Here is a 13,409-nt window from a genome sequence, read left to right as displayed (position 1 = left end):
TTTCATTCATTTTGATTTATTGTTTATTTATTATTTATTTATTCTTATGCTTATGATTCAGCAATTAAAAATGAGTCTTTCAAGTCATAGTTTTTCTTCATTCAAATATTGTACAAAACATTTTGAAAAATAAATTGTAAAGACAGTATGGTGATTCAAATTGTCAACCAATGTGAAGCGTTACACCCCTAATATGGCAGCAGGGGTGTGGCTAAACATCTACTGGAGAGGAACCTGGTGATCTGCAAGTAACTAAAGTTACTTGAAATTTCAGTCACTTCTATAATTAGGAAGAGGGGAGGGGGATAGCTTGCAAAGTTAGCAAGACATGCCCACCCACTCATCCACCCATACATACATATACACATTTATAGACAAAGAAAGCATCAACCTTGAACTTGAACAAAGCCACAAGCTAGTGACAGTTGTTGGTTTCACAATTTTGCTTTGCTGGCATCCACCTGTCACTTTCAAAAATTGTTCAGGAATGGTTTTCAAGGTGTTGACAATCCAATGCTGGACATACAAACAAATCTGATCCAAAGATGCCACGCCTCGCAACATACAGGAATGTATTTGCTACTAATGTCTTGTTGGCAGATACCATGCACAACATCTGAGCCAGCCTAAGAGCCCAACTGGTGGCACCACTGAGACCAAAGTTTGCATAGGCACAGTGACCAAACGTTTGGCTATAGAATAGACCATGTATATTGACCTTGTGGAGCTTTTTATAAACAGTATTGGTGAAGTGCATATTTAATTCTGCAGTGAGTTGGGCAGCTGTGTTTTTATGGGGTTTTTTTTATGGATAAAATCTTGGTTGCATGGTGGTATGGCAATATTATCCTGGATGTTGTGGCTGTCAATACACCACAAACACTTGCTCTACTGGTTACAGATGCACACCAACAATTTGACATCTTTTGAACTCTGATATGTCCCCCATTATGTTGTGTGGATAGCAATATTTTATGTAAACTCTGCTAATTCAATGTTCACATTTTCAATCTTCACATTTTGCTCATACCTATGGAATGTGAAATCACTGAAGTTTTGGATACTGCTCCAAAAATTTAAGGAACACTTTGAAAACACATCAGATCATGTTGGATATATATATACTGATATGGACTGGGTAATGTGTTAGGAACAAAAGGATGCCACACCATTTGATGGAAATGAAAATTATCAACCTACAGAGGGCTGAATTCAAAGTCACCCCGAAAATCAAAGTGAAAAAATGATGCAGCAGACTAGTCCATTTTGCTGAAATTTCATTGCAGAAACTCAAAATGGTACTCAGTAGTTTGTATGGTCCCCACGTGCTTGTATGCATGCCTGACAACATCAGGGCATGCTCCTAATGAGATGACGGATGGTGTCTTGGGGTATTTCCTCCTAGATCTGGACCAGGGCACCACTAAGCTCCTAGACAGTCTGATGTGCAATCTGGAGGGGTCCGATGGAACAGAACATAATGTCCCAGAGGAGTTATATTGGATTTAGGTCAGGATAGCATGTAAGCCATTCAATGCTGTCAATTCCTTCATCCTCCAGGAACTGCCTGCATACTCTCGCCACATGAGGCCGGGCATTGTCATGCACCAGGAGGGACTCAGGACCCACTGCACCAGCGTAGGGTCTGACAACGGGTCCAAGGATTTCATCCGAATACCTAATGGCAGTCAGGGTGCCATTGTCTCTATTGTCAAAGAAGCAGATACAGGTGCTGCTGATGGGTTAAGGACCTTCTACGGCCCTGTCCAGCTCTCCTACAGTAACCTCCTGTCTTCTGGAATCTTATCAGTGCTCTTGAGACTGTGCTGGGAGACATAGCAAACCTTCTGGAAATGGCATGTACTGATGTGCCATCCTGGAGGATTTGGACTGCCTGTGCAACCTCTGTAGGGTCAAGGTATCGCCTCATGCTACCAGTACTGACACTGACCCTAACTAAATGCAAAACTAGTGAAAAAGAGTCAGAAAAGATGAGCAGGGAAAAAAATGTCAGTGGCCTCCACCTGTAAAGACAGGTTTTGGGGATTGTCACTGACCATCTAGTGCACCTGTTGTTAATTTCATTTACACCAAAGCAGCTGAAACTGATTAACAACCACCTCTGCTACTTAACTAACCAGATCAATACCCCAGGAGTTTAACTGACTTGATGCTATACTCTGATTAAAAAGTGTTCCTTTAATTTTTGAGCAGTGTTTATATATATGGGTTGAAGAAAATTATAAATGCAACACTTCTGTTTTTGCCCCCATTTTTAATAAGCTGAACTCAAAGATCTAAGACTTTTTCTATGTACACAAAAGGCCTATGTCTCTCAAATATTGTTCACAAATCTGTCTAAATCTGTTAGTGAGCACTTCTCCTTTTGTGTACATAGATCTTTGAGTTCAACTCATGAAAAATGGGGGCAAAAACAGAAGTGTTGCGTTCATAATTTTGTTCAGTATATATATATATATATATATATATATATATATATATATATATATACAGCTCTGGAAAAAAATAAGAGACCACTGCAAAATAATCTGTTTATGTTTTTTCTTACAGGTGCATGTATTGGTGAGATAAAAAGTTTTGTTTCATTTTTTGTGAACTGCTGACAATATTTCTCCTAAATTCAAAATATAACTATTGTTATTTAGGGTGTATATTTAATGACAACACATCAAAATAACCCAAGATCATGCAGTATTTGCAGAGCTTTAATAACTCAAATAAAACAAAATACAAATAATTTGTAAACAAATTGTGTTAATGCTTTGGCTAAATAACATTAAGAAATCAGTATTTGGTGGAATAACCCTGATTTGCGTGCGCTTTGACATGATCTCCACCAATTTCACATTCCTGTTGGGTAACTTTATACCACTCTTTTTGCAGAAAAGCAAACAGCTTAGCTTTGCTTGATGGTTTGTGACCATCCATCTTCCTCTTGTTGACATTCCAGAGGTTTTCAATAGGGTTCAAATCTGGAGATTGGGCAGTGGTCTCTTATTTCCAGAGCTGTATATATACACTACTCAGAAAAAGTTAAGGAGATTTGTCTTTTGGGTGAAATTTATGGAAAATGTAAAAAGTTCACGCTACAGTGATATTATATCATGAAAGTAGGGCATTTAAGTAGAAGCATGCAATGGTGATTTCCTCATCTCAAACAATTTATTGAAACAAAAGCCAACAACAGTGGTGGGTATAACACAACAAAAAATGTCAGTGTCTGAATAATTTGTCATGTGCCCTTGACCATCAATTACAGCTTGACAACAACGTCTCATGCTGTTCACAAGTCAACTTATTGTCTGCTGAGGCATGGCATTCCACTCTTCTTGAAGGGCGGCCCTCAGGTCATTGAGGTTCTGGGGTGCAGGGTTACGAGCCTCTACACGGCGACTCAGCTGATCCCATAGGTTTTCTATGAGATTCAGGTCTGGAGAAAGTGCAGGCCACTCCATTTGAGGTACCCCAGCCTCCAGCAGCCGCTCCCTAATGATGCGACCTCGATGAGCTGGAGCACTGTCGTCCATGAAGATGAAATTAGGCCTGTGTTGTTCATGCAGGGGCACAATGACTGGATTAATGCTGTTATTCAGGTAGTATTGGCTTGTCACTGTACCATTCACAAGATGTAGGGCAGTTCTGTATTGAGTAGACACACCTGCCCAGACTGTAACACCACCACCAAAGGCTCGTCTGGTGACAACAGTGGCTGATGCATAGCGCTCTCCTTGACGTCTCCAACATCGTTGGCGGCCATCATTTCTGCTCAACGTGAATCAACTTTCATCAGAGAACAGCAGTGAGGCCCACTGGTCCCTCGTCCAGCGTAAATGCTCCCTGGCCCATGCAAGATGCCTGGTGGTGTGGTCAGCCCTTGCAGGTCATCTAGCACGCAGACCACGCTGATGTAAACAGTTTCAAATGGTCTGATGTGACACTTGGGTGCCTTTCACCTCCCTTAAATGTGCCTGGAGTTGAATGGCATTCATCATCAGGTTCCGCAGGGCACTGTTCACAAAGAAGCGGTCATCAATGTGGGATGTGGCCAAAGGACGTCCACTTCTATGCCTTTCTGTGACTCTTTCAGTCTCTCTGTATCTCTGTCACAACCTGCTAATGACACTCTGTGACACTCTAAGCTCAGTGGCCACTTCCCTCTGAGAACATCCTGTTTGAAGCCTCGCAATGGCGAGGTACTGTTGATCAATTGTTAGGTGTGGTCTTGGTCTCATGATGTCAAAATGTGAACAGCATGATGAAGAGGACAGTTTAAATACCAATTCTAATTGAACCAGAAAATTCATTGGTCGATTTATGGATCAAACACCAGTTGTGAATTTTGCCGTTAAGCACCTTGTTAGAGAACAGCAAGTTATGCAAAAAGTACTGAAACACTGAACAGTTGGACATGAGCATTCAAAAGTGTAGACAAGGTCAAATTAAGTTCACCTGTAAAGGTTATAGTGCATTTTAGGTGCATCCTGAAATTTCACCCGAAAGCCGAATATCCTTAACTTTTTCTGAGTAGTGTGTATATACAGTGAAACCTTGACTTACGAGTGACTCAACTTACGAGTTTTCTGAGATACGAGCCGTCGCTCGGTCAATTTTTTGCTCTAAGATAAGAGCTGAGATCTGAGTTACGAGAGAGCGAGCTTACGCCACCCGTCACTAGGTAGCCCAGCAAGCGGTCAGTTCACGTGGTTTTGTGTAACGACACTTCCTCACTCATTATCCAAACATTTTGAAAGGGAGGAACAAACAAACCTCCTTGGACAGGTTTTTATTGAAACGCCCTGCAAGTGAAAGCGAGGAAAGTGTGGCGAAAAAGGCAAAAGTCAGTGAAGAAGATGATTAAGTGAAGTGAAAATTTTTTTTTTTTTAATTAAAAAGTAGCAATTAAGTTTAGCGATAAAGTGTAGCATAGTGTGTAAGTTAAATTTAGCAATTAATTGTAGCATTAAGTGTGTAGCGAGTAAGTTAAGTGATAGAGCATGAAATGAAAACTCCGCCACCCTCCTCCATCTCCGCTAGCATCTTCGTCTGATCTTCAACGTAAATACACTTTAATAAAACCAGTTTATTTCTTTATATTCTCTTTTATTATGTATTATTATTGTTTTATACATTATTTATAACAAAAAAAATTGGTGTGGTTTTTGGGGAACAGATTAATAGCATTTATGAATTTTAATGGAGAAATTTGATTTGATATACGAGCAAAGTGAGTTACGAGCTCGGTCACAGAACGAATTAAACTCGTAAGTCAAGGTATTACTGTATATATATACACACACACACACACACACACACACACACACACACACACACACACACACACACATATATATATATATATATATATATATATATATATATATATATATATATTCATTGATCAGGCTTAACATTATGACAGGTGAAGTGAATAATACTGATTATCTCCTAATCATGGCACATTACTGGGTAGGATATATTAGGCAAGTGAAGATTTTGCATTCAAATTTGATGTGTTAGAAGCAGGAAAATGGGCAAGTGTAAGGATTTAAGTGAGTTTGACCAGGGCCAAATTGTGATGATTAGACGACTGGATCAGAGCATCTCCAAAACTGCAGCTCTTGTGGGGTGTTCCCGGTCTGCAGTGGTCAGTATCTATCAAAAGTGGTCCAAGGAAGAAACAGTGGTGAACCGGCGACAGGGTCATAAGCAGTCAAGGCTCATTGATGCATGTGGGGAGTGAAGGCTGGCCCATGTGGTCCGATCCAACAGACGATCTACCGTTGCTCAAATTGCTGAAAAAAAAGTGCCCCAAAAGCGCCAACAATGAGCACGTGAGCATCAGAACTGGACAGAGCAATGGAAGAAGGTGGTCTGGTCTGTTGAATCATGTTTTCTTTTACATCACGTAGATGTCCAGGTGCCTGTGTGTCGCTTACCTGGGGAACACATGGCACCAGGATGCACTGTGGGAAGAAGGCAAGCCGGCAAAGGCAGTGTCATGCTTTGGGCAATGTTCTGCTGGGAAAACTTGGGTCCTGCCATCCATGTGGATGTTACTTTGACAGGTACCACCTACCTAAGCATTGTTGCAGACCATGAACAACCTTTCATGGAAACGGTATTCCCTGATGGCTATGGCCTCTTTCAGCAGGAAAATGTGCTGTGTCATAAAGCAAAAATGGTTCAGAAATGGTTTGAAGTGTTGACTTGGCCTCCAAATTCCTCAGATCTCAATTCAATCACGCATCTGTGGGATGTGCTGAACAAACAAGTGCAATCCATGGAGGCCCCACCTTGCACCTTACCGGACTAAAAGGATTTGCTGCTAACATCTTGGTGCCAGATACCACAGCACACCTTCAGGGATCTAGTGGAGTCCATGCCTCGACAGGTCAGGGATGTTTTTGCAGCAAAAGGGGGACCAATACAATATTAGACAGGTGGTCATAATTTTATGCCTGATCTTTGTATATATAACACTTTCATGTTAACTCTTGAGTAAAAGCAGACTAGTTGCAAGTTAACACACTGTTCGAAGTTAACTTTTTCAATTAGTATAGCATCCACAACTTAAAATACATTCAAGCTAAATAATTTTGGCTTACCATGATTGATTTCTTATCAATGGCAGGATATTGTAAAAGGAAATTAGTCTCAGGAACGCACCTTCTCCAGCTTTTCAAAGTGTTCCCGTAGGAACTTCATAGGACGCTCGGGTTTGGCAATGCACAAATTGACAATGCACTCTTTGAGAATCTGTTGTATGTTGTGTTTCTGCACGAAAACTTCACAGCCCCTCAAACTTTCATCCTCTTCAAGACTGGGGGAGGAGGTGGCCATCTTAGCACTGCTTCAGAGACAACTGAACAGGGTAAAATAGAATGGGTCAGTCAGTATCATATTCAACAGAGCACAACCCACAAAGATGAAATCAACAGATGCCTTGCAGGTTTTTATGTGCGGAGATGGCATTAGAAACTACAAAAATAATATTGATATAATATATTGTATATATATATATGGTAGATGTGTTATATATTGCCGTTTTTAGAAATGGCAGGCAACGATTTATTTAAATATATAAAGAGAAGAAATCGTTGCCTGCCATTTCTAAAAACGTTCGTTTTAGGTCTACAGATGTATCACTCATGTAATTATCAGACATAAAGCTACCCTGACTTCCCGAAATCTGCCATTTCATTTCCGTTATCCATTAAGATAAAACTGCGAGCGTGAGATAAGCGTCTATTAATAAGGAATTAATTACACAGCGCCAAACAAAAACATCGCTTGGTATATCCTGCATTCTCTCGCGGTATTCCACATTTTCAGTCTACGTTCTACTTCCTGCCAAGACCCTGGTTACACAGGGATAACACGATTCTTCTCATTCTGCGGAAAGATCACGAGCCTTAATACAAACATAATCAAATGCTTCACGATTATTAATCTCGTTTCTCTTACCGTTTTATACAGGAGGTGCTAAGGAGCTCTCGGGTTTGATCTAATAACGCTGGACACTGTCCGGTGTTTATTTCTCCTGCTGCGGAGTTCTCCTCTCTCTTGATACCTCGATGTCAGTGACGTCAATGCGTCTGCGCTGAACCTCAAAACTGCTTTACAAATATATATTACAAACATATTTATTCACTTATTTTAATGTACACTTAATGCCCATGACATAACGGAGTCTATACGTGGATCATCTTGTGCTGATTTGAGTTCTGTTTAGGTTTGTGTTTGCATATTTGTGTTTACATTTTGATAACGCCACAAACTGCGTGTTCTCACACTCACCCGAATCACAGAAGGTACTCGTGCACACCGAGCCGTTGCGCGCGCACGTGCGCACAGAATTACGTCTTCACGTGCCTGCACATAAACGTGAGCGTGTCCTCTAGGGAGCAGTATCGCATTAAACAACACCAAAATTTACCCAATTAGACAGCGAAAAACGCACCAAAAATGCGAGTATTATTGTAGGAACCATAAACAGAAGGCAACATGGACATAAGTTTCTTAAGAAACGTGTTGAGGAAAAGGAAACATTGCGTCATCAACGCAATCAAAACCACAATTCTCAAGCATTTCTGTAGTGATTTTACTCGTCTTTATTAAGCAGAATGAGAGGTCCATATATTGAAGAATTTCAATTAAATCCACGATTTTATCAATCACGGATACTGCTTTAACTTTAACAGAGTTGCTGTGATCTGCATCACCTACAATGTGTCCTTACTGGGAGTTTATTGAAGAATACTGCTGAAAATATCTGACCATTATAATAACCATCAGCCGAATATATTTAAACTGTGTTTTTTACAAAGCGTTTTTCATCCGTTTCTGTTGCGAGTTGTTTTCAGATTTTCAGCAGCCCTACACTTTCAGAAAAAGAGAGCATCATCATGTTATATAAGATGAAAAGTAGGGGAGAGCGGGGCACAACCAGACCTTATTTAGTAGTTTCCATGTAGGCTACTCTGGTATGTTGAAACTTCCTGTCTTTATTGGAGGACATACCAACACTTTGAATACAACAAATATTGCACCAAAATATAAACAATTTTAAAAATATTAAAGGAAGATCATTCTACCTTAGTGTAAGTAAAATTTCTCATCACGGTGTAAAGTGTTAATTAAGTATCAATTTAATCTACAATTTCTCATTTAAAATCCTACATGTAGATTTACACAATTCCCATTTATGATTCTATTTACTGCATCATGAGAAACAGGCCACAAAAAAAAGACAGAGGTGTACCTGCTTCTGTCTTGTCAGTGGCAGGACATGAAGTAATAAGAGTCAAGTTAATAAGAGGTGTGACTAGGAGATATCCATAGCTGTCATGTGACACTCCATAGATTTATCATACTGAAGAAAAAATGAGGAGACAAGAGTGTTGGAGAACCCCTTTGTTGGTTACTGTAGTCCTCAGCATGTTTTCACAGAAGATCAGGAGGTACTTAGTCTCAAGATACTTAACCAGTACCTTTAATCAGCATCTACCATGTTCAAAGGCTTGTGTCCAGAGAAGGTAGATAAAACAGTGAAAAGATAGCCTTCAGTGACAAGTAAATAAATAATTAAATAAATAAAACACCTTTGCTTCATGAGCTGTCATATGGCTATATTTGTTGGTCGCTTTAAAATGAAAGTCTTATGACAGCAAAACACCCAGAGAGTGGTACCCAGGGTAAGGAACTCGTGGCTTTATGCAGAAGACTGGCCTAAAAATATATTTACATCTCTGCAGCAGGTTTTCATTCCAACCAAGCAGAAGCCATGTCTGAGTCTACTGAAAGTCAAGATCAACTGACTAAATAGGTGGAATCAGGTGTGGCTCCTGCTTGATTGAAATGAAAACCTGCACCCACACCGGCCCTTTGCAGATAAGATTAGGGATGCTTGACTTAGACTACTGTAAAGGTTACCTGGTCATGTAAATTTAAGGAAAATAAGATTTGTACTATTGTTACTATTTGCACCCTGGTAGATGCTAAACTGCATTTTGTACCTGTACTGTATGATGACAATAAAATATCTATTTATCTTTCAATCACATTTGTGTCTATTCATTGTATCCTTCATCCTTTTTCATTTTTTGTCTCAACTGTGGGAACATCTTGGTGGTCCTCCTCTTCTCCTTAACTTTTACAGCCATGATCAGCTTCTTGTTTTTGCACCAACATATCTTAGAAGGTTACTCCCAAAACATTCTACCTTGGGCTGATGACTGAGGATCATAACACATTTTGCCACATGGTTTGATGAGGTGATGCAAGGCCTTTTGGCAGGCTTCATCATTTTGGAGGGGCTTTTCATTTAACACTTGTTTTTCACTTAAATTCTGTTAGTTGCAGTATCATATTAATATCATATTATATGGAAAAACTAAAATTAAATAATGCTAAGGTTTATGGAAATGTTTGGAATTTAGTTAGACCATGACCTGATTGTGTTAATTTCAACACATTTCATCGAGAAGACTAACCCTAACCCTAGACTGAATAAATGAAGATCTACAGTTTTGCCAAAACAGTGAATCATTCTGGTCATGGGGTTTTAACTCATTCTGGTTAATCTAGCTCATTATAGGTTCCAAACAATCCCAAGTTATCTTTGTTGACAACCTGAGACTAGTTCTACCCTCCCCCTACTAATATTTATGTCAGCATTTGGGTCATAGGCCTTCAATTTTCCCACTCTTTCTTGTGGTTATTTGGTCCTTGTACTTTTCTTATACTAAGACTACAGTAGGAGTAGGAGTACATGGGATTAACCCCTCCCCTTCCCCCTTCAGCTTTGACTCATGAGTCTATTTAATCAGGGTGGTTTCTCAGAGCAAATGGTTACTGGAATTTCTGTATCATACCTCAGTGGGTGGAGACATCATACCTCAATCTCTCTTTGCAAATGAAAAAGTGATAGTGTTCTTTAATCCTTGGGCTGGGAGTTTTTTGCAGTCAACAATGGAGTACGGATAAAGGCCAGGTGCTTGAGACTGAGTTTGACTTTTTGACTAATCCCAATCTTCAGACTTGCTGATGCCATCTTGACCTACAATTCAGTATATGGGGTCAGCATCCAATCTTAACAAACAACAAGGGAAATAATATATTGCTGTTAACTACTAAATGAACAGCTACTGTATTCTGGTTAGAAGCAACAGGAGGAAATGTAGTTTGAAAAAGTTGTTAAGTTGGGAAAGTTTATCACTGCACAGATTCCTGAAGCACAACCGTCTAAATCTATTTACCATTGTATAATGATTTATGAGCCACAGTGAGATTTGGCGATTGAGAGAAAAGGGCAGGAAAATATTGATGGAGAAAAAGTCCCAGTACATAGTGATAGGTAAACAGGGAGCAGCCATGCGTACAGACAGTTTTAATTTATGATTTGGTTTAAGGTCCTGAGTTCAGTACTCCATATTAAATGTGGTAAAGTATGAGAGGCAAAGGGCATGAGACCAATGATGTAAGTAGCAGAACACTTTCTTATCTTTCGCTTAGTTTACAAGTCTTATATTAAGATTTTTTGCACCTCAGTACTATCAGGAATTCCACAAGAGTCCATCCAATATGTAGACGCTAATGCCAGAGACCTTTGTTGTAAAGACAGAATGTCTTATTTATTACAAGAAACGTAAAGGCAGGTGCCATTCACATTGTGGTCCAAACATGACACTCATGTAGGTTTAGTTAAATCTGCCAGTCCTCTTAGAATACAGCTTTAAGTGGATGCTCATTTACCAAAATTGTCCCAGTATCCTTTGAGTCCTGAGGAGGAGATAGGTACAAACAACAGGTAGCAGCCATGCAACTGATGACTAAAAAACAATTGCTTACTGTAATACAACAATCTTACCTATTGCTAAGCCAGACAAATCAAAATGGCATTTAATTAATTATCCACATGCAGTTAAAGTTATAGTGGTTGACTGGCCAGAGAGTTTACAAATCCACACACATTGCTGACTAATGTTCCTCCTGATGCCTAATATTTTAAAGTAAATGATCTGTGTTCTGCTTTTTTTCTTGGCAGAAGAGAGCAGACATTTTCTTTCACATACTCTTTATCACTTCATGTGTTAAATCAAATCTTAAGAACATAGAGAAATTAAAGGATCTCTCATTGGATAGTATCTTGTTGAAATATGTCAGTGACCTGATGGTTTACGTCACCTCCTTCGCATAGGGACTCTATTAAGGTACCAACCAGTTTGGCCCAGGCTAGACATAAAGTGTCCACTAAACTACAGTACTGTCAGTCCCAGTCTTAGGTGTCTGGTAGCATACAAGCATACAAGGACAATTGCCCCAGCACAGTTAGAGGGTATTAGCATGTGACAGACAGAACAACCAAACTAAAAATTTCCTAGATTTGGAATACTTATGCATTGATTGCCTTTGAAATTCAATCAGCCTGGTGTTTGGCAATTTTGGACTATGCAAAACTGTTTCATTTGTATGTATCCAACAGAGTGGATGGCTATGAATCAGCAGTATTGATGCAGGACACATGTAAAGGCAGAAAGAAACAAACCATTATATATTATAGTGTTAGATAAGTTGATCAAGGCTACCCCCCATGCTATCAGCAGCTTATACTTGCAGCTTATACTTGCAGCTTATACTAAACATAAGACAAGGCATCTACGCTGACTCTGAGTTATTCCATAATTATCTACACACACCACAAAGTCATTGAACTGATTGAGCAAGCAAGATCTGTTAATTCTCAAGCCTGCCTCAAGTTGCCGAACCAAGAAAGGAGCACTAACTCCTGGGAGGAATTGTAAAGACCCTGACATGCATGAAGACACAGAAGAATTCTTGGAGCTACTGAGTGTGTGGGGGGCTGGCTGGAATGGGAGTGAGTGGCCCAGCTGCTGCCACTAATATCCAGGGAAGCCAAGCTCATAACTAACAAAGTTGTGCCCGTGTTCACGTTGACAGAATGCTGGAGTATCCAGACCTAAAGAGGTCAAGCTGTAGCCCTAAACAGCACCGTCAGTGCTTCCACATTTGCATTCGCCCAGCATCTCCAAGATGGCAGCACAGCGTTGACAACAGGTGAGCCCTCTCTCACTCCTTTTGCTCTCTCCTCTTTGCAGAGAACAAAAAAGATGCATGTTAGCATAACCTTTCCCCAAGGGTGACCCTCTATATAACTAAATAACTGGGTAGAACATGGAACATCACTGTTTAAAAATGGAAATTAAATGGAAGTCAAGGTAATTTGATATTTTTGAGGGATGTTTATTAATGTAATCAGAATTTGCAAAAATTGATTTTGTGATTATATAGTTGATTATGTTATGATGTGTAACTGTAACAAGTACACAAATTTGATGCTGTATGATTATATTTTGGTGATTATTTATAATTATGTCATGATATGATAATTATTTGCCAGTTGTCTGCCTGATGCACTGTCAATTGTTGTGGGAATTAAGGGATAGGACCAAGAAAAATCCATAAATAACATGTCTGAGATTGTGGTCTGCTCATGTATGCTACATTACAACACATCTAAACAGATTATAGTTTTTGTTTTATCGTTGATGTACCTTACACGATTGTGACAATTATTGGAAAGCACTAAAATAAATACATGTGCATGCTTGTAAAACAATGTTTGATCTTTTAAAATTAGAGAGACAGGATCTTTTACTCCTTCCTGGTCAAGTGTGGAGTACTTATACAGATTCAAATGATCTGCATCTGACATCTCACCTTTGTTGAATTTTCAATCGAGTCTGATTACTAGCATCTAAAACCCTTTCAATGTATAAATGGTTAAAATAGCATGAAGTGTCATTCTTTAATAAATTTACATTTTTTTTTTAAATAAATGCTATTATAGGAAAACAATGCTTCCCATA

At 39.3% G+C, this 13,409-nt stretch overlaps 1 protein-coding gene across 1 annotated transcript in view; it reads right to left on the bottom strand.

Moving 5' to 3' along the window:
* LOC131363670 (cAMP-dependent protein kinase type I-beta regulatory subunit) overlaps positions 1-7,781 on the bottom strand; it is a 47,672-nt gene extending 39,891 nt beyond the window's left edge. The window contains exons 1-2 of the mRNA XM_058406410.1: positions 7,486-7,781; positions 6,688-6,883 (exon numbers count right to left, since the gene is read on the bottom strand). Coding sequence (XP_058262393.1) covers positions 6,688-6,861 — 174 coding nt within the window. The 5' untranslated portion in view covers positions 6,862-6,883; positions 7,486-7,781. The remainder of the gene's footprint in view (positions 1-6,687; positions 6,884-7,485) is intronic.
* Between the last annotated feature and the right edge of the window lie 5,628 nt (positions 7,782-13,409).

The sequence above is a fragment of the Hemibagrus wyckioides genome, linkage group LG02 (genome assembly GCF_019097595.1).
Source record: "Hemibagrus wyckioides isolate EC202008001 linkage group LG02, SWU_Hwy_1.0, whole genome shotgun sequence".
Classification (NCBI taxonomy): Eukaryota; Metazoa; Chordata; class Actinopteri; order Siluriformes; family Bagridae; genus Hemibagrus; species Hemibagrus wyckioides.
The sequence above is the reverse complement of the archived record's forward strand: the minus strand, read 5'-3'. Positions and strand labels throughout refer to the sequence as shown.